At 54.0% G+C, this 21,132-nt stretch overlaps 1 protein-coding gene across 4 annotated transcripts; it reads left to right on the top strand.

Moving 5' to 3' along the window:
* The first annotated feature begins 2,620 nt into the window (after nucleotides 1-2,620).
* On the top strand, nucleotides 2,621-20,325 carry Sidt2 (SID1 transmembrane family member 2). 4 transcript variants are annotated; one of them, XM_090319444.1, is made up of 27 exons: nucleotides 2,623-2,951; nucleotides 5,150-5,271; nucleotides 5,521-5,685; nucleotides 5,777-5,822; nucleotides 6,154-6,255; nucleotides 6,357-6,440; nucleotides 8,035-8,134; nucleotides 8,334-8,399; nucleotides 9,985-10,078; nucleotides 10,433-10,485; nucleotides 11,182-11,253; nucleotides 11,408-11,479; nucleotides 11,667-11,729; nucleotides 12,447-12,565; nucleotides 12,844-12,917; nucleotides 13,011-13,077; nucleotides 14,580-14,653; nucleotides 14,832-14,955; nucleotides 15,297-15,414; nucleotides 15,772-15,908; nucleotides 16,117-16,225; nucleotides 16,375-16,451; nucleotides 16,628-16,674; nucleotides 16,941-17,046; nucleotides 17,520-17,630; nucleotides 18,770-18,883; nucleotides 18,967-20,325. In XM_090319444.1, the coding sequence occupies exons 1-27, from the start codon at nucleotides 2,766-2,768 to the stop codon at nucleotides 19,027-19,029; spliced, it is 2,565 nt and encodes an 854-aa protein (XP_090175570.1). In that variant the 5' UTR covers nucleotides 2,623-2,765; the 3' UTR covers nucleotides 19,030-20,325. The 4 variants fall into 4 exon arrangements, 3 of the variants coding, with proteins under 3 accessions (XP_090175570.1, XP_090175571.1, XP_090175572.1); XM_090319446.1 differs by lacking the exon at nucleotides 2,623-2,951 and adding an exon at nucleotides 3,973-4,058; XM_090319445.1 differs by lacking the exon at nucleotides 11,667-11,729 and having other exon boundaries at nucleotides 2,624-2,951.
* The last annotated feature ends 807 nt before the right edge of the window (nucleotides 20,326-21,132 follow it).

Raw genomic sequence — 21,132 nt, 5'->3', positions numbered from 1 at the left:
TGCACCTGGCCTCTCTACAGTTCTTACAGTATCCTCCTCTTTGTGCAGTCTTTGCTTCATTCTAATGCCCCTGAGCCAGCTGGAGTTCCCTCTCACCCCATACTTCAGGAAGCCCCAGTGCCTTACATTGGAACTGGGCCTGCTTCGTGAATAGCTGCTTGGTCCATTCAGCACTTGAGTTTGGGAAGGATGGGCTAGGAGGCAATAAAAGTCGTCTGAGACTTAACCACTCCATCCTTCAGGACCAGGGTTGGGTTAAGCTTTTTGTGTAACATTACAGAGACCGCAGAAGCTAGACCTGTACTAAAAGCCAAAAGCACTGCCCTGAGCCCTCCTCTTCTGGGTGGAGGTCTCCATGTCTCAAGTCCAGCTTTGAGACTCAGCATTCTTTCCTTTTATGCTGACTGCTAGAGCCAACAAAAGGGCCTTCACTCCCCTCCACCAGTTCTTAGAAAGGACCTATTCATAACAAGTCATGCTGTTCTCTTCCCAGGGGGTGGAGCAGGGATTGAGGAAGTTCTGCAGACCTGAGACCTCAAGAAAATCTGGGACTGCTGCCCTCACACAAGGTCTGTACACCACAGTGTTGCAGATGCACAAGTTAAGCTCTGGAGACCTCGCAAATGGGAAAGATTCTTTCTAGATTCTTTTTATGGAGATAGTGCCAGCACACAAAGGTAGTACAGAGGAATGTTGGTAGTCTACAGTTAGGCTCCTGTAGTGCTTGTTAAAATGCAGGCTTCTGCCAATTTCAAACAAACAAAAATTCAAAAACTGCAGACTTCTTAGGTTCAGCTGTTGAGTTGCTGGCTAAGGAACCCTCCTAGGTGCTGTTTTTCTAGGCTGGCTTTCTAGGGTTTTTTTTGATTATTGTTGTTTTCTAGAGGGGGTCTTTCTGTATACAACTGTGGCTCAACCTACAATGTTTCTGCCTCAGTCTCTTGAGAAGCTGGATTTGTTACTGTCACTTGATCTGGTCTATGTCCTCAGGTGTGTGCTCTGCTTGTAACAGAGGATTGCTCGAATTCCCCCATGAACTTAGAACAGTATCTGGTGCATAGTAGGAGCTTATTAAATATTTATTGTGGAAATGAATATTTATAACTTGTCAGTGAATCAAAGCCCTGATGGTAAAGACATTGCTACAAGTTTGCCTGCAGAGAGAACCCTGATAGGCACTAGCCTAGGTGCTTTGGTCAGGATCTCTAACAACTTCAGATTCTTTTCTTTTAAACATATTTAACTTGTCTTACAGGAAATGGCTCAGTGGTAGGACTTGCTTAGCGCTGCTAGCACTGCAAACAAAATAACAGTAAAGAATAACTTCACAGATACATTGTAGCAAACACATACATTTTGGTTTTAGTTTGATGGATTGAATCCAGGCCTTCCCACATGCTAAACTTGTGCTCTTCTGTATTTTTTTTAGTGCAAAAAAAAAAAAAAAAAAACAAATTTAGGGCTGGGAATGTGGCTTAATGGTAGACTGCTTGCCTAGCATGCCCTGAGTTTAATTCCTCAGTACCACATAAACAGAAAAAGCCAGAAGTGGCACTGTGGCTCAAATGGAGTGCTAGCCTTGAATGAAAGAAGCTCCGGGACAGCGCCCAAGCTGCGTTCAAGCCCAGGACTGGTAAAATACATATACATTCGTACATACAATGAAGCTATTTAAAATAACACACAACATGTAGTGACTTTCCTCCTCTTCTGGTGCATTTTCTACTCTTGGAATTTGAGGCGTTCGTTATGCTTCGTTGTTTTTAACTCAAAAGCAGCGCTTCCCAAGGCTTGGCTTTACAAGCGTCTGTGTACTTGCAGTATCTGCGGTGTCGTGTCCCCATCTCGCCGGTCATCACTTCTGATGGTTTCCTAAGGGTGGCGGCGGCGCCCCGCGGCCGCACCTCTCTGACCTGCATTTCTTCCCCCAGGGTCAGAGTCCCGGGGGCGCGCTCACCGCTCCAGGGCGCGGAGCTCTCCAAGCTCTCGGGAATGGGCACGGAGGGTCGGCACGTCGGCGTGGGTACCCGCGTCCCGCCTGCGACGGCAGTGGGGCGGGGGCAAGCCTGCGCCTTCTCCACGGCAGCCTGAGCCTTCCGGACCCAGCCCAGAAACGCCCGCCGGCTCGGTTCCGACGCGGGCGGAGGAGGGGGACGCGCAGGGCGGAGGGGGTAGCGGCTCCGGGGGTGGGGCGGGGGCCGCTGGCCCTTTAAGGCCGGCCGGGACCTGGCCCTTTAAATCCGTGTCAGTTCCCCTGACGTCAGCGGGCGGGCCGGCCGCCGCCGCCACCGTGCACCGCGGCGAGGCCCCGGCTCCGCGGCCCAGGCTGGAGCGCCGGGCCCGGGTCTGCCCGCCCTTAAAGGGCCCGCGTCCCGCGAGCGCGCCGCCGCCCCGCACGCCCCCCACCCGCGCCCCTCCCTCCTCGGCCGCCCCCGCCTCCGCGGCTCCGTCCTCCGCCGCCCCGCGTCTCCCGGCTCCCGGCAACCAGCCGCCCGGTTCCCACGCCGCCCCCGCCCCCCGGGCTGCAGCGCGGGCGCGGCCCCCACGCGAGCTGGGGTCCCTTCCGGTCCCCTCCCTCCCGCCCTGCCCTCCAGGGCCCCGGGAGCGGCCCCGAGGGAGGGGACCGTCCCTCACCTCGGGCCGGGGTTAAAGTTCTGGTCCTGGTGAGATGCTGGAGGCCGCGCTGCGTGCCCGAGCCGCCCCGCCGCCGCCCTCGCCGCCGCCGCCGCCCCGCCGCCCGTCCCCGCCGCCGCCCCGCCGGGGCCATGTTCGCCCGCGGCTGGCCCTGCCTGGTGGCGCTCCTGGTGGCCTCGGTCGAGAGCCACCTGGGGGCTCTGGGGCCCAAGAACGTCTCGCAGAACGACGCCGAGTTTGAGCGCACCTACGCTCACGAGGTCAACAGCGAGCTGGTCAACATCTACACCTTCAACCACACGGTGACCCGCAACCGGGTGAGCGGGGCGCCGGGCCGGGCTGCGTGCGCCTCCGAGCCCGCCGGCGGGCTGGGCTTCCCGGCCCCGGAACCGCCGCGGCGCCGCCGGGCCGCAGCGCACTTTCCGCCCCGGGCTCCGCGGGGCCCCCACTGGGCAGGCCCCCACCCCCTCCTCCACCTCCCCTTTGCTTCCGTCCAGCCCGGGTAGGAACAGGCCTGCACCGCTCCCTCCCCCCTGCCCCCCGACACCTGGAGCTCGGTGGGGTCTGGGTGACGGTGGAGGGGGGGGAAGCAGGTTTGCCTCTGAGCTTGCCCGGACAACACCGGAAGATGAAGCAGGCCCAGAACTAGAAAGGCTCTGTCCAGGCAAGTTTACAGTTCAGACTCCCCAGGGAGGTGAGTGGGGGACTGCCCAGGTCTCTCCCCACTTCCCAGAGCCAGCTGGCCTTGCCAACGGAGGGTGGCAGAGATAAGGCCGACAGCATATTGGATGGCAAGCAAAAGGGAGTTTGTCACCCATAAAGATCCAAATTCATCCTGACTTCTCACGGATTTCCTTCCAGCAGGGAAAGCCCAGCTTGGTCTGAGGAGTTTGGAGCAGTCAGAACAGATGATAGGATTCTTGGCACCCTTGCTGTGTGATCTACTACCTAGCCCCTTTGCTCTCTTCTCCAGGACCAGATCTAGATTTACTGGGGGACAGTGGAGTTGAGAGCACTGAATCTGGGGTTTTCTTCAGGATGAAAAGGGGTTTGGTTTCTGGCAGGGCAGGCTCTGCCTTCAGTACCTGGTTCTCTCAAGTATGAACTCTTGCTTAGAGTCTTTACCCTCCTTCTGTCCAGTATCAGGAGTGTCTCCATTCAGTCCAACCACAGTGTCTGCACCCTTAAGGAGATGCTAATAACTTCAGGCTTGCTGGGGTTGCAGCAGCCCAATAACAAGCAATTCTGGGATTTATTTATTTTTTCTTTCAGCTCCTACCATTCTGTATAAGTTCCTCCATAGCTAAGGGTGAAAGTGTTGCTTTGTAGATGAGGAAATTGAGGTTCGGAGATATGAAGTGACTTCCTCACAGCCTGTTCCTTGGTCAAAGCTAAGTATTCAGCCAGGCACTGTACTCATTCCTGTAAGTATGGAGAGACTGACTCATGCCTGTAATCCTAGCTACTCAGGAGACTGAGATCTGAGGCTTATGGTTCAAAGCCCATCCAGATAGGAAAGTCTGTGAAACTCTGTGTGTGTGTGTGTGTGTGCGTGCGTGTGTGTGTGCGCGCGCATGCGTGTGGGTGCCTGTGCACGTGTATGCTAATCTGGGACTTGAACTCAGGACTGAGGCTCTGTCCTTGAGTTTCTTTTGCTCAATGAGTGCTAGCACTCTACCACTTGAGCCATAGCTCCATTTCTGGCTTTTTTGATAGTTTAGTGGAGATAAGAGTCTCACTGACTTTCAAGCCCAGGCCGGCTTTGAATGGTGATCTTCAGATCTCAGCCTTCTGAGTAGCTAGGATTACAGGCGTGAGCTATCAGAGCCTGGTCTGTGAGACTCTTATTTCCAGTTACCTACCAAAAATCTGGAAATGGAGCTGTGGCTCAAAGTGGTAGGACATTGTTCTTGAGCAAAATAAAAACTCATAGACAGCGCCCAGGTCCCCAGTTCAATCCTCAGGACTAGGGTGCATGCGCGCATGCGCATGCACACACACACACACACACACACACACACACACAAGCTAAAGATACAATTTGGTTTTGGTTTCAACACCTCCCTCTTTCTTCCTCATCTCTGATGGGTTCTGGTTTCCTAGTTAGTTGCTGAATTAGAGATTCTTGCTGGTTTCCTGGGTCACAAGGAAGAAGACTGGAGAAATTCCTTGCTCTCCTGTGTCTGTGTGTCTGTATGTTTATGTGTATGTGTGTACAGACAGACCTGTGCAGTTCATGCACGTGGATAGATGTAAGGTATCCTGGGGACTTGCAAGGTCTGCTGTCTATGATGTACTAGGCCTTGAAGTTGCCTGGGCCCCGCTGGGCACACATGCCTGTCCATCTAGGAGGCAGTCCCTTGTGGAGGCTAGGCCACCTGTTTTGGCAGAAGGAGCCTAGCTGGCTTTCATGCCTAGCAAGGATGGAGGAGGGAGGGCAGTACTCTGAATCTGGGGCCACGTGTTTGAGGACAGGTGGGGGCAGAGTTTGAGGGCATTTCCTTGTCACCTGCAGACAGAGGGTGTGCGTGTGTCTGTGAATGTCCTGAACAAGCAGAAGGGGGCGCCTTTGCTGTTCGTGGTCCGCCAGAAGGAGGCTGTGGTGTCCTTCCAGGTGCCCCTAATCCTGCGAGGGCTGTGAGTAGGACCTGGGGATCTGGGAGGGGTTGGCCCAGGCCAGGCCTTGTCCACAACCTGATCCAGGATCGCTCTCTGGTCCTCTCCACTCCCTGAGCCCAGAGGCTGCTCTGTGGCAGGAAGGCCACATTAGCAGTCTGGAGCTTGTCAGCCTAGGGCTTGGGAGGTCTGGGAACCTGAAAGAAAGAAGTGGGAGGTCTTGTTCCTCTGAAGTGCCAGGAATCCTGACGATCTGCCTTGGGTCCACAGGTATCAGCGGAAATACCTCTACCAAAAGGTGGAACGGACACTGTGTCAACCTCCTACTAAGAATGAATCTGAGGTCCAGTTCTTCTATGTGGATGTATCTACTCTGTCACCTGTCAATACCAAGTACCAGCTCCGGGTCAGCCGAATGGACAACTTTGTGCTCAGGTCTGCAGGGGAGAGCGAGGGGACCATACCCTCTGGCCGCCTTCTTAGCCCTGGAGTGACTGGAGTGGGGGGGCTCTTTTCTGCCTTACAGGACTGGGGAGCTGTTTAGCTTCAATACCACTGCAGCCCAACCTCAGGTAAAATCCTATTGATTCCCCCACCCCACCCCAGGGAGACTTGGGGAGATTAAACACGAGAGGAGTGGCTGATGGTCTTGTTAGGACTGCCAGCAGTTTCATTCTCCATGGTGAACCCTTCTGGAAGCAGGAGCTCTGGTGGTGAAAGATAGGCATCTGGGAACAGTGCAGAGACACGGCTCTGCTTCTGGGCTTGGTCCTTATAATTCTGGCTCTCAGGGGTTCTCCAGAGTTAAAGAGGATGTTGCCGAGCAAGTGGGGCTGCTCGTGCTCAGGCCCATCTCCTACTCGACCTGAAATGATGCTCTCCTTGCCCTTCTCCGTCCCTCAGTACTTCAAGTATGAGTTCCCTGAAGGAGTAGACTCCGTGATTGTCAAGGTGACCTCAAACAAGGCCTTCCCTTGCTCAGTCATCTCCATCCAAGATGTCCTGGTAAGTTCCCTGCCCTTTGACCATCCATCAGTGTGGAGTAGAACAGGTGGACAAGGAAATAGAGCTCGGGTTCATCTGCCTCTCCCCTCCTCCCTCTGTAGTGCCCTGTCTACGACCTGGACAACAATGTGGCCTTCATTGGCATGTACCAGACAATGACGAAGAAGGCAGCCATCACTGTGCAGGTAGGAAGTGCACAAGCCCTTCTGGGAGATGTGGAGGCTGATAACTTGGGTACTTCCCCAAGTCCTGCCCCTTTTCCTCTGCCCATCCTACCATATACAAGACTTGAGTATCTGCACTTCAGCCCCTATAATCTGGATCCTCTCAGACATTCAGGACCATGACCCTAATCCCCTTTGGGGACAGGAAAGGGCAGGTTTCCTTTCTTTTCCTTTTTCTTTCTTCTTTCTTCTTTTTTCTTTTCTTTTCTTTTTTTTTTTTTTTTTTTTTTTTGTTGTTGTTGGTGGTGGTGGTGGTAGTGGTGGGGCTTGAACTCAGGGACTGGGTGCTATCCCTAAGCCAATTTGTGCTCAAGGCTAGCACTCCACCACTTTGAGACACAATTCCATTTCTGGTTTTTTGGTCGTTAATTGGAGATAAGAGTCTCAGGGACCTTCCTGCCTAGGCTGGCTTTGAACTATGATTCTCAGTTCTCAGTCTCCTGAATAGGTAGGATTATAGGTGTGAGCCATCAGCTCCAAGCTCTGTCTCTCTATCTGGTCTTATCTGTCTGTGTCTGTCTGTCTGTCTCTCTTTCTCTCTCTTTCTGGATTAGGGCTTGAACTCAGGGTCTCACACTATGCTTACCATTGTTTGCTCAAGTCTGGCACTCTAGTACTTGAGCCATATTGAACCATAGCTCTACTTCTGGCTTTTTTCTGGTTAATTGGAGATTAAAGTCTCACAGATTTTTTTTTTTTTTTTTTTGCCAGTCCTGGGCTTGAGCTGAGGGCCTGAGCACTGTCCTTGGACTTTCTCAAGGCTAGAGCTCTACCACTTGAGCCTCAGCACCACTTCCGACTTTTTTCTATGTATGTGGTACCGAGGAATCGAACCCGGGTCTTCATGCATGCTAGGCAAGCACTTTAACCACTAGGCCAAACTCCCGGCCCATCACAGATTTTTTTTTTAACCTGGGCTGGCTTGGAACTGTGGATCCTCAGATCTCGGCCTCCTATGTACTAGGATTACAGGTGTGAGTCACCAGTGTCTTGCTATCAGACACATTTTTTTTTTTTTAACTTGGCCAAGTTGTTTGTTCAGTGTTTGGGCTCTTGTAGGTCCCAATGTGATTCAGGACAAGCAAAGACTGAAGAGCTGGGTTCCCACTCATTCTCACTCATTAGCCCCCAGGTGTCACTGAACCCCCATTTCCTAGCTCTGTAATAGAAATATCAGAAGGGTCCCATTGGACTCAGTTATAAAGCTTAGAACAAAACCAGCAATCAGATAATCCTGACTCTCCCACTTACTGATAACATGATTCTAAGCTCACTTCCCCAAATCTGTCCTACAAAGATAATAATAATATTTTCCCAAGGATCCTTTGTGAGGCTAGAGGTAGAGCTCAGTAGTAGAGCCCTTTCCTGGCATGTACATGGCCCTGGGCTCCATTCCCAGCACTACAAACAAAAGAGTGAGAGACCTTTGTGAAGGATTAAATAAAATAATGTATGTCAAAAGCTTAACAGAGGGTCTGATCCAAACAGAGGATTCTGAGTGGGTGGAGAGAATGGTGGTGATGTTTTCCGTCTCCCCCTCCTCACTATCCTGCAGCGCAAAGACTTCCCCAGCAACAGCTTTTATGTGGTGGTTGTGGTGAAGACCGAAGACCAGGCCTGTGGGGGTTCCTTGCCCTTCTACCCCTTCATGGAAGGTACGTTTTGTGCCCTAGGCCTGGCTAGGGACAGGCAGGGCCCAGTGGTTTCCTGGGAGGTAGAAAGCTTGCCTGAATGTTGGTAGATGTGATGGGTTGTGGGATTTGTGGCCCCACACTTTCCAAGCCAGATCCTACCATCTTTAAACACGCTGCAAGCAATAGTTCTTAGCCACACTCTCTGACATTTTACTTCCAGATGAACCGGTTGATCAAGGGCACCGCCAGAAAACCCTGTCAGTGCTGGTCTCTCAAGCGGTCACGTGTGAGTGTGGGTGGCTGAGTGGGACAGATGATAGAAGGGCCTCCCGGGCTCTTCCTCTCAGATCCAGGAAAGAGGCCATTCTCTGAATGGCAAAGGTGGTAAGGCACTTACCCAAGTAGGCTGATGCTTTAGGGAGGGATGTTCTTGGCAGGCTGTAAGCTGCGGAGAGTTGGGACAACTGGTCCCAGTGTAATGTAGGACAGAATCATGAGCGAAGACTGAAGAGCTAAGCCAGCCACCAGTGTCTCATGCCTGTAATCCTAGCTACTCAAGAGGCTGAGATCTAAAGATCACAGTCCAAGCCAGCCAGGGCAGGAAAGCCTGTGAGACAGTTATCTTCAATTACTACTAGACAAGCTGGAAGTGGACCTGTGGCTCAAGGGATAAAGGTTTAGCATTGAGCACAAAAGCTCAGGGATGGCGCCTAGGCACTGAGTTCAGGCCTCAGGACTGGCACAAAAATAAGTAAGTAGGGCTTCCACTGGGGGGTGAGGGGCATAGCTTTAGCTCAGACCACTTGCCCAGCTTCTTCAAGGCCCTAAATTCAAACCCAAGAATTGCCTAAAGAATTCTTTAAAGAAAAATTTTTTTTTTTTTTTTTTTTTTTTTTTGCCAGTCCTGGGCTTGAACTCAAGGCCTGGGCACTATCCTTAGGCTTGTACTCTACTCCTTGAGCCACAGCGCCATTTCTGGCTTTTTCTGTGTATGTGGTATGGAGGAATGGAACCCAGGGCTTCATGCATGCTATGCAAGCACCCTACCACTAGACCATGCTCCTGGCCCAATTAAAAAAAAAATTTAAAGAACCCTAATTATGCTCAGTAATATTTACTGAGTGGTTAAAAAAGGCCCTTTATAAGATAGAAAGGAATATGGTAGGAAAGGAAAGAAGCTGAGTCTTCTGTCTGGCTTATTTATTCAGCAAATATTTATTGAGTCCCTCCTGCAGGCCAGGTGCTGTGCCAGGCTGCCGTTCTGACAGAGCTCCTGTGTAGAGGGACAGAAGGCTGAGGATAGGTCACTGCAGAAATTAGGACAGAGAAGACCTCCTAGAGGGCACAGACTCTGAGCTGTGGTTAAGTCAACCTGGAGTCTTTCTTTTTTTTCTTTTCTTTTCTTTTCTTTCTTTCTTTCTTTCTTTCTTTCTTTCTTTCTTTCTTTCTTTCTTTCTTTCCTTCTTTCTTTCTTTCTTTTTTTTTTTTTGCCAGTCCTGGGGCTAGAACTTTTGCTCAAGGCCAGTGCTCTACCACTTGAGCCACAGCACCACTTCCGGCTTTTTTCAGTGTATTCAGTAGAGGGTCATGCATGCTAGGCAAGCACTCTACCAAATTCCCAGCCCCATTCAAGCTGGAGTTTTCAAGAAGAAAAACTTGTAGCACAGGAAGTGACATGAGCAAAGTCAGGATCATGACTGAGTTTGGTAGGGGTGGGGGGGACTGTCAGTTTATACAAGCTGGATATTACATGTAGAGATGTGGGAAGAGCTTGGGCTGAGCTCACGAAGGCTCTTGGATGCCACAGTATAGGCAGTGTTGGAAGGTTTGACATGTGCACCTCCCCATTGGTCATGTTTCCCTTTCTGCAGCTGAGGCCTATGTTGGTGGGATGCTCTTTTGCCTGGGCATATTTCTTTCTTTCTATCTGCTGACCGTCCTCCTGGCCTGTTGGGAGAACTGGAGGTATAATGGGACTGCTGGGCCCTCCCCTGCTCTGGGGTGGACTGGATGGGGAACAGGGCCCAGGGGATCTGTGCTGGCTCAGGGCCATCTTGGAACTGTCCCTGGGATATAACAAGGCAGCTTATCCTGTTGAGTCTGTGGTCAATCACTGGCCACTCCCCTGGAAAAGAGCTCCTCCCCTCAATCTCTGACCCAAGCAGAAAGGTTCTGCATTGTTTCCCAGCGTGGGAGAGACCCTGGGACCAAGGGTGGAGGAGAGAACGATAGGGATCAGAGTGGGTGGGGAGGGAAGAAGGAAGGACAGCCAGCACAGAAGGTTCTCATCTGGGTACCCTCTGGATTCTGTCCTTGCAGGCAGAGGAAGAAGACCTTACTGGTGGCCATTGACCGAGCCTGCCCAGAAAGTGGTACCTTGCTGGGGCTGGAGGGAGGGTGGGGGCAGGATTTACTTAGTATTTGGGGGGAGAAAATGGTGGATGGTTCCCTTGGGAGTAGAAGGAGAAAGGTTGGGGCCTGTTGCATGTTCAGATTGTGAGTGACATGGCACTTGTGGAAATGGGGCTGGGATCTGGTACTCCGTAACATGCATGTTCTAAAAGGCATCGCTTGGTCTGTTCTGTGTTTAATGACACTGTCTGCCTTGGGAAGTCTGGATCTGCCTCTGGGATTATTAACCTGTTATCTCTCCCTTTCCTCCACCCGCCACCTCTTTCTATTCTCTTCCTGCTGGGGACCTTCTCTCTCAGCTTCTCTCCTTGGTAAGCCCTAGGTGCAGTGGGCAGAGGAGCCGCTGTCCAGGGGGAGGGAGGCCAAGCCCAAGTGCCGTCTCAGGGGGACTGGGCAGATGGATGTCATATGTCCTGGCTGCCACTCTTAACTGTCTTTCTCTGTGAAGGGAACAATGGGAGCATGTATGTTTCCATTGAGAGCTGTGCTGGAGGTTGGGGCGCAGTGGGTGGTGGTAGAATGAAGTGGGCTGGTCAGATACGTGCTCGTTCTTTGCTATTGGCATGGCCGCCTCTGTGATTCTCCCTTCTCTCTTCCCTTGGCTCTAGGTCTCTCTTTGCTTCCAGAGCTAAAGGGAACTTGACTTTTCATTGCAGGTCACCCTCGGGTCCTGGCTGATTCCTTTCCAGGCAGTGCCCCTTATGAGGGTTACAACTATGGTTCTTTTGGTATGTGTCAAAGCTAGAGACAATGCACAGTGACTCACAGCCTGGCTCCTTTGGTTATCTCCTCCAAGGTTGCCTGAGCTCCCTAGGGATGGGTGATTCTGGGCCCCCTCCCCCAGGTCACTCCCTTCAACCTCCCTTCTTACATTCCCTGCAGACACCGGTTCTGGATCCACTGATGGTTTGGTTGATAGTACGGGTACTGGGGACCTCTCTTACAGTTATCAGGGTGAGTGGGCCAGGCAGGGAGGGACATGTGGTGCAGGGCTGCTATTGGCTGGGTGAAATGTGGTGGGTGGATGCCTCTTCTGCCAGATGCTGGAACCAGGGAAGGGCTGCTGTTCTCCTGCCCCTCCTCTCCCTCTTTCTTTCCACCTTGACCTCAGTCCCTCTGTAACTTTCCCTTTCCTTTGAAGGGCACGACCAGTTCAAGCGACGCCTCCCCTCTGGCCAGATGCGGCAGCTGTGCATTGCCATGGGTAGATGTGGGGAGGGGGCGGGGCTGCCCTGCCAATCAGCTCCTGCCAGGGCGGTTGACTGGAGCCTGTCAGCTCTAGAGCCAGAAGGACGCTTGGTGCATGGCTTCCCCATCTAATGCCAATGGTGCCAGCTCATGTGTCTTCTGAGATAGGCACTGGCCACCAATGACAGCAGGCAGGCACCTTGGCTACTCCTAGGCCAGAGGTTCTAGCTTCCTGTCTTGAACTCCTCCTTCCCCCTCTGGCCTCTTGCCCTCCGAGAGCTTCTAAAGGCAGCCTCGAGGCAGCCTCTTGCCTTTGTTTGTGCCCCATGCCCACAGTGGCTCTACCCTAGGGGCGGCCAAGGCACTATCTCCTCAGAAGCCACAGACTGAGCACAATCCAGCCAGCGTGATCAGTAGAGATGAATCCTGTTGCTTGTGTCCAGGGCCTTGGCTCTGCTCAGTGACTGATCTGGGGAGCCCTCGCTCAGGGAGGGAAGCCAGGAGTGGGGCAAAGCCAGAGCTAGCCTTATTTGCTGGCCTCTTGGAGAGCTCCCCTGCCTCCTTTCCTGACACCTCCCAGGGCCTGAGCCCACCTCCACTCCTGCTCTGAGCCCTGGACCATAATTGCCCTCTTCCCAAGTGCCCAGTAATTTTGACAGTTGCCTCAGTGGGTGGGGGCAGTCCTCAGGCTTTGTATCCATCAGCCCAGCCTCTTCTTTCCTGCCTTTCCCAGACCGTTCCTTTGAACCAGTGGGTTCTCGGCCACGCCTGGATTCCATGAGCTCTGTGGAGGAAGATGACTATGACACATTGACTGACATTGATTCAGACAAGAATGTCATTCGCACCAAGGTCTGACACCCAGGGCTGCTCAGGGCTTTCTGCAGGAAGATGCAGTGTGGACCCAGCTGTGGTACAGTAGGAAAGCAGAGGGAAGCAGCTGAGGGGGCAGGAGGCTTTCTAGGAGAAACTAACTCGCCTTCTGACCTATTGGGACTAGTTTACCAAATTCTCCTGTTTTAACTGGCAGCGGGAGATAGTCTAGAACCCTGCCCATTGGAATGGGGACCTGGCTCAGGGAGGCGCCTAACTCTGATGAGTGAGTGAGGCTCACTCTCACCTCTTTCCAGCAATACCTCTGTGTGGCTGACCTGGCACGGAAGGACAAGCGTGTTCTGAGGAAAAAATACCAGATCTACTTCTGGTGAGCGGGCTGAACAGGAAGGACCCTGTCACTGTTTGGGGAAGGTGGCCCCCCAGGTCCTGCCCGCCTCAACACCTCCCTTACTCTCCTTAGGAACATTGCCACCATTGCTGTCTTCTACGCCCTACCTGTGGTGCAGCTGGTGATTACCTACCAGACGGTGAGGGGGCCAGCGCCAGCTCCCCTTGGCTACACCTTGGGGATTGCTGTACATTCAGAGTAACCCGGCCAGGGGCTCTGCAGTGAGCACGGCCACAGGCTTTAAGATCCATCTTTGAAGCCAAGCCACCAGTAGCTCACGCCTGTCATCCTCGCCACTCAGAAGGCTGAGATGTGAGAATCGCAGTTCAAAGCCAGCCTAGGCAGGAAAATCTGTGACACTGATCGTTCAGTTCAGTTAGCAAGAGGTAGAGTGTCAGCCTTGAGGAAAGAAAAGCTAAGAGGCAGGGCCTAGACCCTGAGTTCAAGCCTCAGTACCAACACGTGTGCATATGTGTGAGCACACACACACACACGCACGCGCAATTCTGCCTCTTTTTTTTTTACTAGCAGCAAGACCTTGGTCAAATCAGTAGTCTCCACAAGTATCAGTTTCCTGTTCATCTGCAGATTGTGGGGGCAGCAGCTCAAAAGCACTTGGTGGGGGTTACGTAACGGAAGTCATGGACTTGGCATGTGTTTGTTTCTCTTCCTTTTTCTCTGCACTGTGTAGGAAGAACTGTCATGGCCCTGCCTTGGGGTTTCCAACCACATGTAAAAAGAAGGGACAGGTCTTGTGCTGGTGGCTCATGCATGAGATCCTAGCTTCTCAGGAGGCTAAGATCTGAGGATCATGGTTCAAAACCAGCCAGGGAAGGCCAAAAGTCTGTGATACTCATCTCTAACCACCAAAGGCTTCAAGTGGTGCTGTGGCCCATGTGGTAGAATACTAGTTAGCTTCGAGTACACAGACTCATGGACAATGCCCAGGTTCTGAGTTCAAGCCTCAGAACTGGCACAATTTTTTTCTTTTTTTTTTGCCAGTCTTGGGCTTGAGCCCAGGGCCTGAGCACTGTCCTTGGACTTTCTCAAGGCTAGAGCTCTACCACTTGAGCCTCAGCACCACTTCTGGCTTTTTTCTATGTATGTGGTGCCGAGGAATTGAACCTGGGTCTTCATGCATGCTAGGCAAGCACTCTACCTACCACTAGGCCAAACTCCCAGCCCCAATTTTTTTCTTTTTTTGACAGATCTGGGGCTTGAACTCAGGGCTTGAGCACTGTCCTTGGGCTTTCTCAAGGCTAGAGCTCTACCACTTGAACCATAGCACTACTTCTGGTTTTTGCTATGTATGTGGTACTGAAGAATCGAACCTGGGTCTTCATGCATGCTAGGCAAGCACTCTACCACTAAGCTAAACTCCCAGCTCCTGGCACAAAATTTTAAGAAGAGGGGAGAGTGACTGTGCTGTTTGGCACCTCTCTTTGTCACGGGGGATCACATGCCTGGGGGATTACGTGCATGTACATGTTGGCTATAGGGGACTTGCTGTTTTCGGCTGATCGAACCCAGGGTATGGTGTGGGCTGTGGACCAAGGCAGGCATGTGATCAGCTCCGCTCCCCCTGCCTCCCCTTCTTTTCCTCCCCCACCTACTTCTCCCTCCCTCCCCGTACCCCCCTAGGTGGTGAATGTCACAGGGAATCAGGACATCTGCTACTACAACTTCCTCTGTGCTCACCCACTGGGCAACCTCAGGTGGGGATGGCGCTGGGGATTGTGGGAACACTGTCCCTTCTCCAGGCCCAGGGTGACCAGGGCAGGGCTGGCAGGGGGGGTGTGGAAGGGGTGTGTGTGTGAATGAGTGCCTATCTAGGTCCCCCAGGAAGGCCTAGGGGTGAGGTTGAAACAAAGTGCCTGGTGTTGCCTCCTTTAGCGCCTTCAACAACATCCTCAGCAACCTGGGGTACATCCTGCTGGGGCTGCTCTTCCTGCTCATCATCCTGCAGCGGGAGATCAACCACAACCGCGCCCTGATGCGCAACGACCTCTACGCCCTGGTGAGCCAGCACCTGCCTGCCCACTGACACCTGCTTCCCAGAACTGCCCCGTCCTGTCCTGTCTGCCCTGTCCTCCTAGCCCTCTCAGCCCAGCCTTCCCCTGCCTACTCTGCCCAGGTCTTCCCTGGCCTCACTTAGCATACCCAGTCTTGCTCTGTCCTGCCTAGGCCTTTCCTACCCAGGACTGCCCTTCCTGCGCAGGCTTTCCTCTCTGTCAAACCTCTAACACATACACTCAGTGGTCAAACCTGCCCCTTCTCCTCCGCCCTCTCAGTGCTCCTTCTTTGGCATCCCTTCTTCCCTTACATCTTCCCAACCTCCCCTTCTTTCTGTCGGCACAGGAATGTGGGATCCCCAAGCATTTCGGGCTGTTCTATGCTATGGGCACAGCTCTGATGATGGAGGGCCTGCTTAGTGCTTGCTATCATGTCTGCCCCAACTACACCAATTTCCAGTTTGGTGAGTAGAGCCCCTCCCCCCCTTCTCTGGTAGAACCTAGAGCAGGAACCTGTCTGAGCTTTGTACTATCTCCAGGTTCCCCGTAGGGACCCCCGCCCCACCCCAAGACTCAGCCTGTAGGTGGCGCTGATGCTGGGGTGCCAGTGAGTGCACATGCCCTGGCATATAGAAAACGAGCATTTGTTGAGCTTTTCCTGCAGAAATACTGAGAAAGTAAAGATAACAAGAAATGCTCCCTGATCTCAGGGGACTTACAGATGGCCACCCTAAGTTTCTTTGCCAGAGGCTTCCCTCTGGGTGCCCGGGAGGGTAAGGGCACTAGAGCTAAAGTTCCGCTGGCCACCTTCCCTGACGCAGACACGTCGTTCATGTACATGATCGCTGGGCTCTGCATGCTGAAGCTCTACCAGAAGCGGCACCCGGACATCAACGCCAGCGCGTACAGTGCCTATGCCTGCCTGGCCATCGTCATCTTCTTCTCTGTGCTGGGCGTGGTGAGGGCCTGGCCCCTCCGCATATCCCTCCACTTCCGGCTCCTTCTCTGGGGAGTTCGCAGGGGAGGCTTCCTGGGTCCTTGGAGAGCCTTCCCCTGGCTGAGCAGCCAGGCCCAGCAAGGATGAGCTTGGGAAGGCCGGGGAGCAGCTGCCCTAGTGCCACCGCCTCACCCCTACCCTACCCCCCGGTGGGGGGGCTTCCTGACAGGTCTTCGGCAAAGGGAACACGGCATTCTGGATCATCTTCTCTGTCATCCACATCATCGCCACCCTGCTCCTCAGCACACAGCTCTATTACATGGGCCGCTGGAAGCTGGGTGAGGGGGCTGCCAGGGGTCGGGGGGTCGGCCACCTTGGGGTCCTGCACTCACACGGGATCCTTGGGTTCTAGTCTTTGGATGCCCTGGCGCCTTTCCACTTGCGCACGCCCCGGGGGTCCCCCAGCACCATGCCCTTCTCCTTGCAGACTCCGGCATCTTCCGCCGCATCCTACACGTGCTCTACACCGACTGCATCCGGCAGTGCAGCGGGCCCCTCTACGTGGTACCTGCCCAGAGCCCCGCTCCCTTCCTTCCCCATCCACTCTCTTCTCTGTGGGGACAGGGAGGTGTCGTGGGGAGGCCAGGGCAGGGGTGGGGACCATCTGCCTCAGGCCTCCTACCACTTCTCTCCCTGTCTCTCTCGCCCCTCTCAGTCTTCGTGTCTCTGCTTCCCCCCAGGACCGCATGGTGCTGCTGGTAATGGGCAACATTATCAACTGGTCGCTGTGAGTGTGGCCGTTGGCTGTGGTGGCCCCTGGCTGGGTGGACAGCTGGGGATTTGGTCAGCCATGACCCCAGCAACCATGACTGCCTCAGAAACATAAAGGAGTGGGAATGGGGGTGGAAGAAGGCAGGAGATGAGAAGAGAGGTGCTAGCTCTAGGCTTCTAGGATTTTCTGTCGGCTTCTGAGCCCAGCTTCAGTATGAAGCGTGGTGCGGAGGGGCCGGGGAGAGACCTTCTGCTTCATCAGCTCTACACCCCTCTTGGCAGGGCTGCCTACGGCCTCATCATGCGCCCCAATGATTTCGCCTCCTATTTGTTGGCCATTGGCATCTGCAACCTGCTGCTTTACTTTGCCTTTTACATTATTATGAAGGTGAGTAGGGGAAGGCTGTGCCATGCCCAACAAGAGCAGCACTGTGTGGTGGGGGTGAAGATGGGCCTCAGGCCCAGCCTGTTGGGCATCTGTCTATGCCAGAGACTGCAGTAGGGAGAGAAGAGTTCTCCATGTGCTCCTAGGGGGCCATATGCTAAGTACTAGTGCCCTACACCAAGCCACACCCCAATCCAGAGCCACTTTCATTGCAGGAGGAGCTAAAGGGGTGGGGAGGCTCAGTCCCCTGATGTCAGGTGCTTCCTCAAAGACCCCTGTGCCATCCCAAGCAAGAGGAAAGCATCCTTTGCTGGTGCAGGGCTTTGGGCAGAGATGAGGAGGACAGAGGCTGCATGAGCTCTGGCGGGGGTTTCCTGCAGGCTGGGTCCTCAGTGCTTGAGCAGGGCCCTGGGAGGGGCAGGAAGTGGCATGGGTAGAGGCTTGGCCCTCAGCCCAAACCCTTCTCCCAATGCCAGCTCCGGAGTGGAGAGACAATCAAGCTCATTCCCCTGCTCTGCATCATCTGTACCTCTGTGGTGTGGGGCTTCGCGCTCTTCTTCTTCTTCCAGGGGCTGAGCACCTGGCAGGTGAGTGGCATCTGAGCTCCCTGGAGCCACTGCCTGGGCCATTCCCTCCCGTGCGTGGTCCAGTGCCTCCACGTAACTGCTCTCACGCTCAGTCTTCCCAGCCCTCAATATTCTGGCCCTAGAGATCCACATTTTACTTAGGAGGCAGCTGAGTTTTAGAGGGGCTACATGCCCTCCCCAAGGGCACACTTGAGTGATAGCTGGGGTTTGAAGGTAAGGATGCCAGACTCTCTGCCACCTCCGAATGGCACCTACCAGATGTCAGGCTCCAACTCTATAGAACCAAGTGCCACATCACCTCTTGCCTATGTGGTACTCGTTGTTTAGTTCAAAGGAAGACACCATCCATGACTTTCATGCCAGGGATCAAATCTGGGCCTTGCACATGCTAAGCATGCATCTACCATGGGGCTATACCCGAGCCCCTAGTTCATGGCAAAGGCCAGACAGACAGGGAGACTCCCCAGGGGAAAGGCTGGCGAGGTGTGGGAAACCTTCCTAGTGTGCTTTGCTCTTGGCCATCAAGACTATGGGTGATGCAGATGGGGCCTCGCAGTGCCGATGTTGTGATTCCAAGGCAGGAATGAGATGTGGAGGTCACTTATGACACAGACAGGAGAGGAAACAGATGAGGCCTGCAAGGCCTGCAAGGGTGGGGCTGGGGCATAGCACAGACTGGCAGACAGAGGGTGGCATCAGAGCATGTTTGTAGGACAGAGCAGGGAGGACCTTGAGGTCATGTGACCTTGAGGTCATGTGGCAGGGTATCTGGCTTGGTTATGGCACTTTGGAGCAAACAGTTGACTCAGAGGGTGGATGATATCAGAGTCAAGTCCAAGGCAGAACAGTGGCTTTCTGGCATGTCTGAGTTGGAGGGGGCTGCAGACAACCCCAGCCTCTACCCTAAGATAAGGAGGAAACTGAGTCTAAAGGGCTCAGAGTGAGAAGAACAGAAACCCCGTAACAAATGTGACACAAAAGAAAAGGAATGTGTCACAGAGGCCATTTCCTAGGGAGGTGGGACGGGAGGGCAGGATACTTTTCTGCCTGAGGCTGGGGCTTGGTGTGGTGTAAGTGGGAAGTGGCCCTGGCCTGGCCAGAGCAGGACCAGGAGGCTGCTGTTCCTGTCCCTGCCCCAGAAAACACCCGCGGAGTCAAGGGAGCACAACCGGGACTGCATCCTCCTTGACTTCTTCGATGACCATGACATCTGGCACTTCCTGTCCTCCATCGCCATGTTTGGGTCCTTCCTGGTAGGCGGGACTCCCCGGCCTGAAGGGCAGGGGAGGGGCTGAGGCTGCTCCCTCTCCACGCTGACCTCGCGTCCTGTCCGCAGGTGCTGCTGACGCTGGATGACGACCTGGATACAGTACAGCGGGATAAGATCTATGTCTTCTAGCATGCACGGGACCCTGTGCTTCATGTCATAGAGCGCTAGGCTCCCCTGCGTCCCCTGTCAGGTGCCTCTGTAGCACCGGGGATGAGTCCCAGCACCGGATACCGGTGGGACAGTGAGGTCTAGCCTAGACCTGGATCAGAACAGTCATGGAGGGAGGGAATGAGCCTTGCTGCTGCCCTCTGCCAGGGAGGAGGCCGCGCCCCTGCTTCCCCAGACACTGGCCACATTGCTGCTTTCTTCTCAGTGTTGGGCCTTCTGTTGGGCCCCTGTCCGTTGGCTCCGTCCGTCCGTTTCTCCCTCTAGAGGAGGAAGGAGTGAAGGCATTTCCTTCCCCATTTCATGCCTTGCATCCTGCCATCTTCCCCTCCCCTCAGTCTGGGAGCCAGCGCCCGCCTCTCCTCTCACGCTGCAGTCCTCTCTGGGGCTGCACCTGGCTGCCATCACTGCCCACTCTGGTCAGCCAGGATGGATGTGGACGTAGGACTTTGGGGGCTAGCCACCTGGGGCCAGGCTTTTGGTGCTAAGGCTTTCAAGGAGCCCAGAGCAAGACCCTTCTCCTGGCCTGTGCCCCAGGCTGGCTTGTTAGCAATGAGGATCAGCCCAGTTGGAGAGCTGTCTCCAGCCTTGAGGGGCTGACTTCAGAGGTCAGCTCTTCATCCCTCAGTCTCCAGCCCTGAGGGCTGACTTCAGAGGTCAGCTCTTCATCCCTCAGTCTCCAGCCCTGAGGGCTGACTTCAGAGGTCAGCTCTTCATCCCTCAGTCTCCAGCCTTGAGGGGCTGACTTCAGAGGTCAGCTCTTCATCCCTCAGTCTCCAGACTGATGCCAGCCACAGAACTGGAGGCAAACGTGGCTCATGTGTTTCCACACCCACAGTCCTGCCAAGCCCCAGCTGGGGCCTTTTAGTGCCATCCACACTGCCCCGGAATGTCCAGGCGCAAAGGAGGGGATGGTGCAAAGAACCCGGCCTATCCTGCATCGTGACAGCCTCGGAACCCCAGTCCCTGGCTAGGAAGGGGCTTAAGAGGGGACATGCCATTTTCTTCTGTGTCCAAATTCCCAGTCTCATGCTGAGACCCAGGGCTGGCTTTTGAGTTTCCGTCCATCTTCAGCCAGATTCTGTGTTCGTTGCGCACGTGTGCAAGCGCACACACACGAAGCCTTGGAGTTTACATGGAGTGGCCCCAGCTCTGATCCTTGGCTCCCTTTTCCCCACTGGGTCCATTCCACATGCCAAGGATGGATCAGGCAGGGTTGGGTCTCCACCTTGGAGCTGGGAATGTGTTTTATGCCCCTTGACTTGTAGCTCTCCTCAGTCTGGGGAGAGCAGGGGGTCCTGGGCCTTGGTGTCAGAGCCCTGTTTTATGTCTTTCCATGCTATGATTGCATTTGTTTTGTATGAATGAGTGCACTCAATAAAGAAACCGGACTCTGTACCTGTGCCTTTGTTTGCTCTTGTACTGGGTGAGAATGTGGAGTCAGAGGCTAGGCTCTTTCGTGTCCCATTTCTTCCAGCTTCAGTTGTTCCCGTGTCACTGTCACCCAGGGAGCTGCAGCCCCTTGTTTGCCTTAAAGTTTTTCTCAGAGAAACATGGATTTACGGTGTTTGGTAGAGGAAAGGTGTTGGCAAAGCCTTTGTCCAGCCTCTTCCACTGCCATATCCTCCTTATCTGGCAACTGTCACCCTGCCTCTACCATTTGGCCCCCCCCACCAGGCAGAGGTCAGCTTCACTCTGGCCAGCATGGCAGCGCCCTCTGCCCTGGCTTTCATGGTTGGAGAACATGCAAGGTCAAGGGTGTAGGGTGGTGGCAGGTGCCAAGAGCAAGTTTTGGTTTTTGGTTCCAGTTTGGGAGCTTGAATTCAGTGCCTGGTGATTTCATTAACTTTTTCTTCTCAAGGCTGGCACTCCACCAGTTGAGCCACCTCTCCACTTCAGGCCGCGAGTGTGAATGTGTGTGTGTGTGTGTGTGTGTGTGTGTGTGGTGTGTGTGTGCGCGTGCGTTACTCATGCGCTTGAAATCGGGGCAGGGGCATTGTCCCTGATCTTTTTTTTTTTGCCAGTCTTGGGCTTAAGCTCAGGGCCTGAGCACTGTCCTTGGACTTT

This window comes from Megascapheus bottae, chromosome 27 (genome assembly GCF_031878675.1).
Source record: "Megascapheus bottae isolate mThoBot1 chromosome 27, mThoBot2.hap1, whole genome shotgun sequence".
Lineage (NCBI taxonomy): Eukaryota > Metazoa > Chordata > Mammalia > Rodentia > Geomyidae > Megascapheus > Megascapheus bottae.
The sequence above is the reverse complement of the archived record's forward strand: the minus strand, read 5'-3'. Positions and strand labels throughout refer to the sequence as shown.

What these genes read in the sequence shown, in the direction of transcription:
- Sidt2 (XM_090319444.1), top strand. Translation starts at nt 2,766, where the DNA reads ATGTTCGCCCGCGGCTGGCCCTGCCTGGTGGCGCTCCTGGTGGCCTCG. An exon ending in TCTCCATCCAAGATGTCCTG is followed by an intron (nt 6,256 to 6,356) that starts GTAAGTTCCCTG and finishes CTCCCTCTGTAG; the next exon opens with TGCCCTGTCTACGACCTGGA. An exon ending in AGGCAGCCATCACTGTGCAG is followed by an intron (nt 6,441 to 8,034) that starts GTAGGAAGTGCA and finishes ACTATCCTGCAG; the next exon opens with CGCAAAGACTTCCCCAGCAA.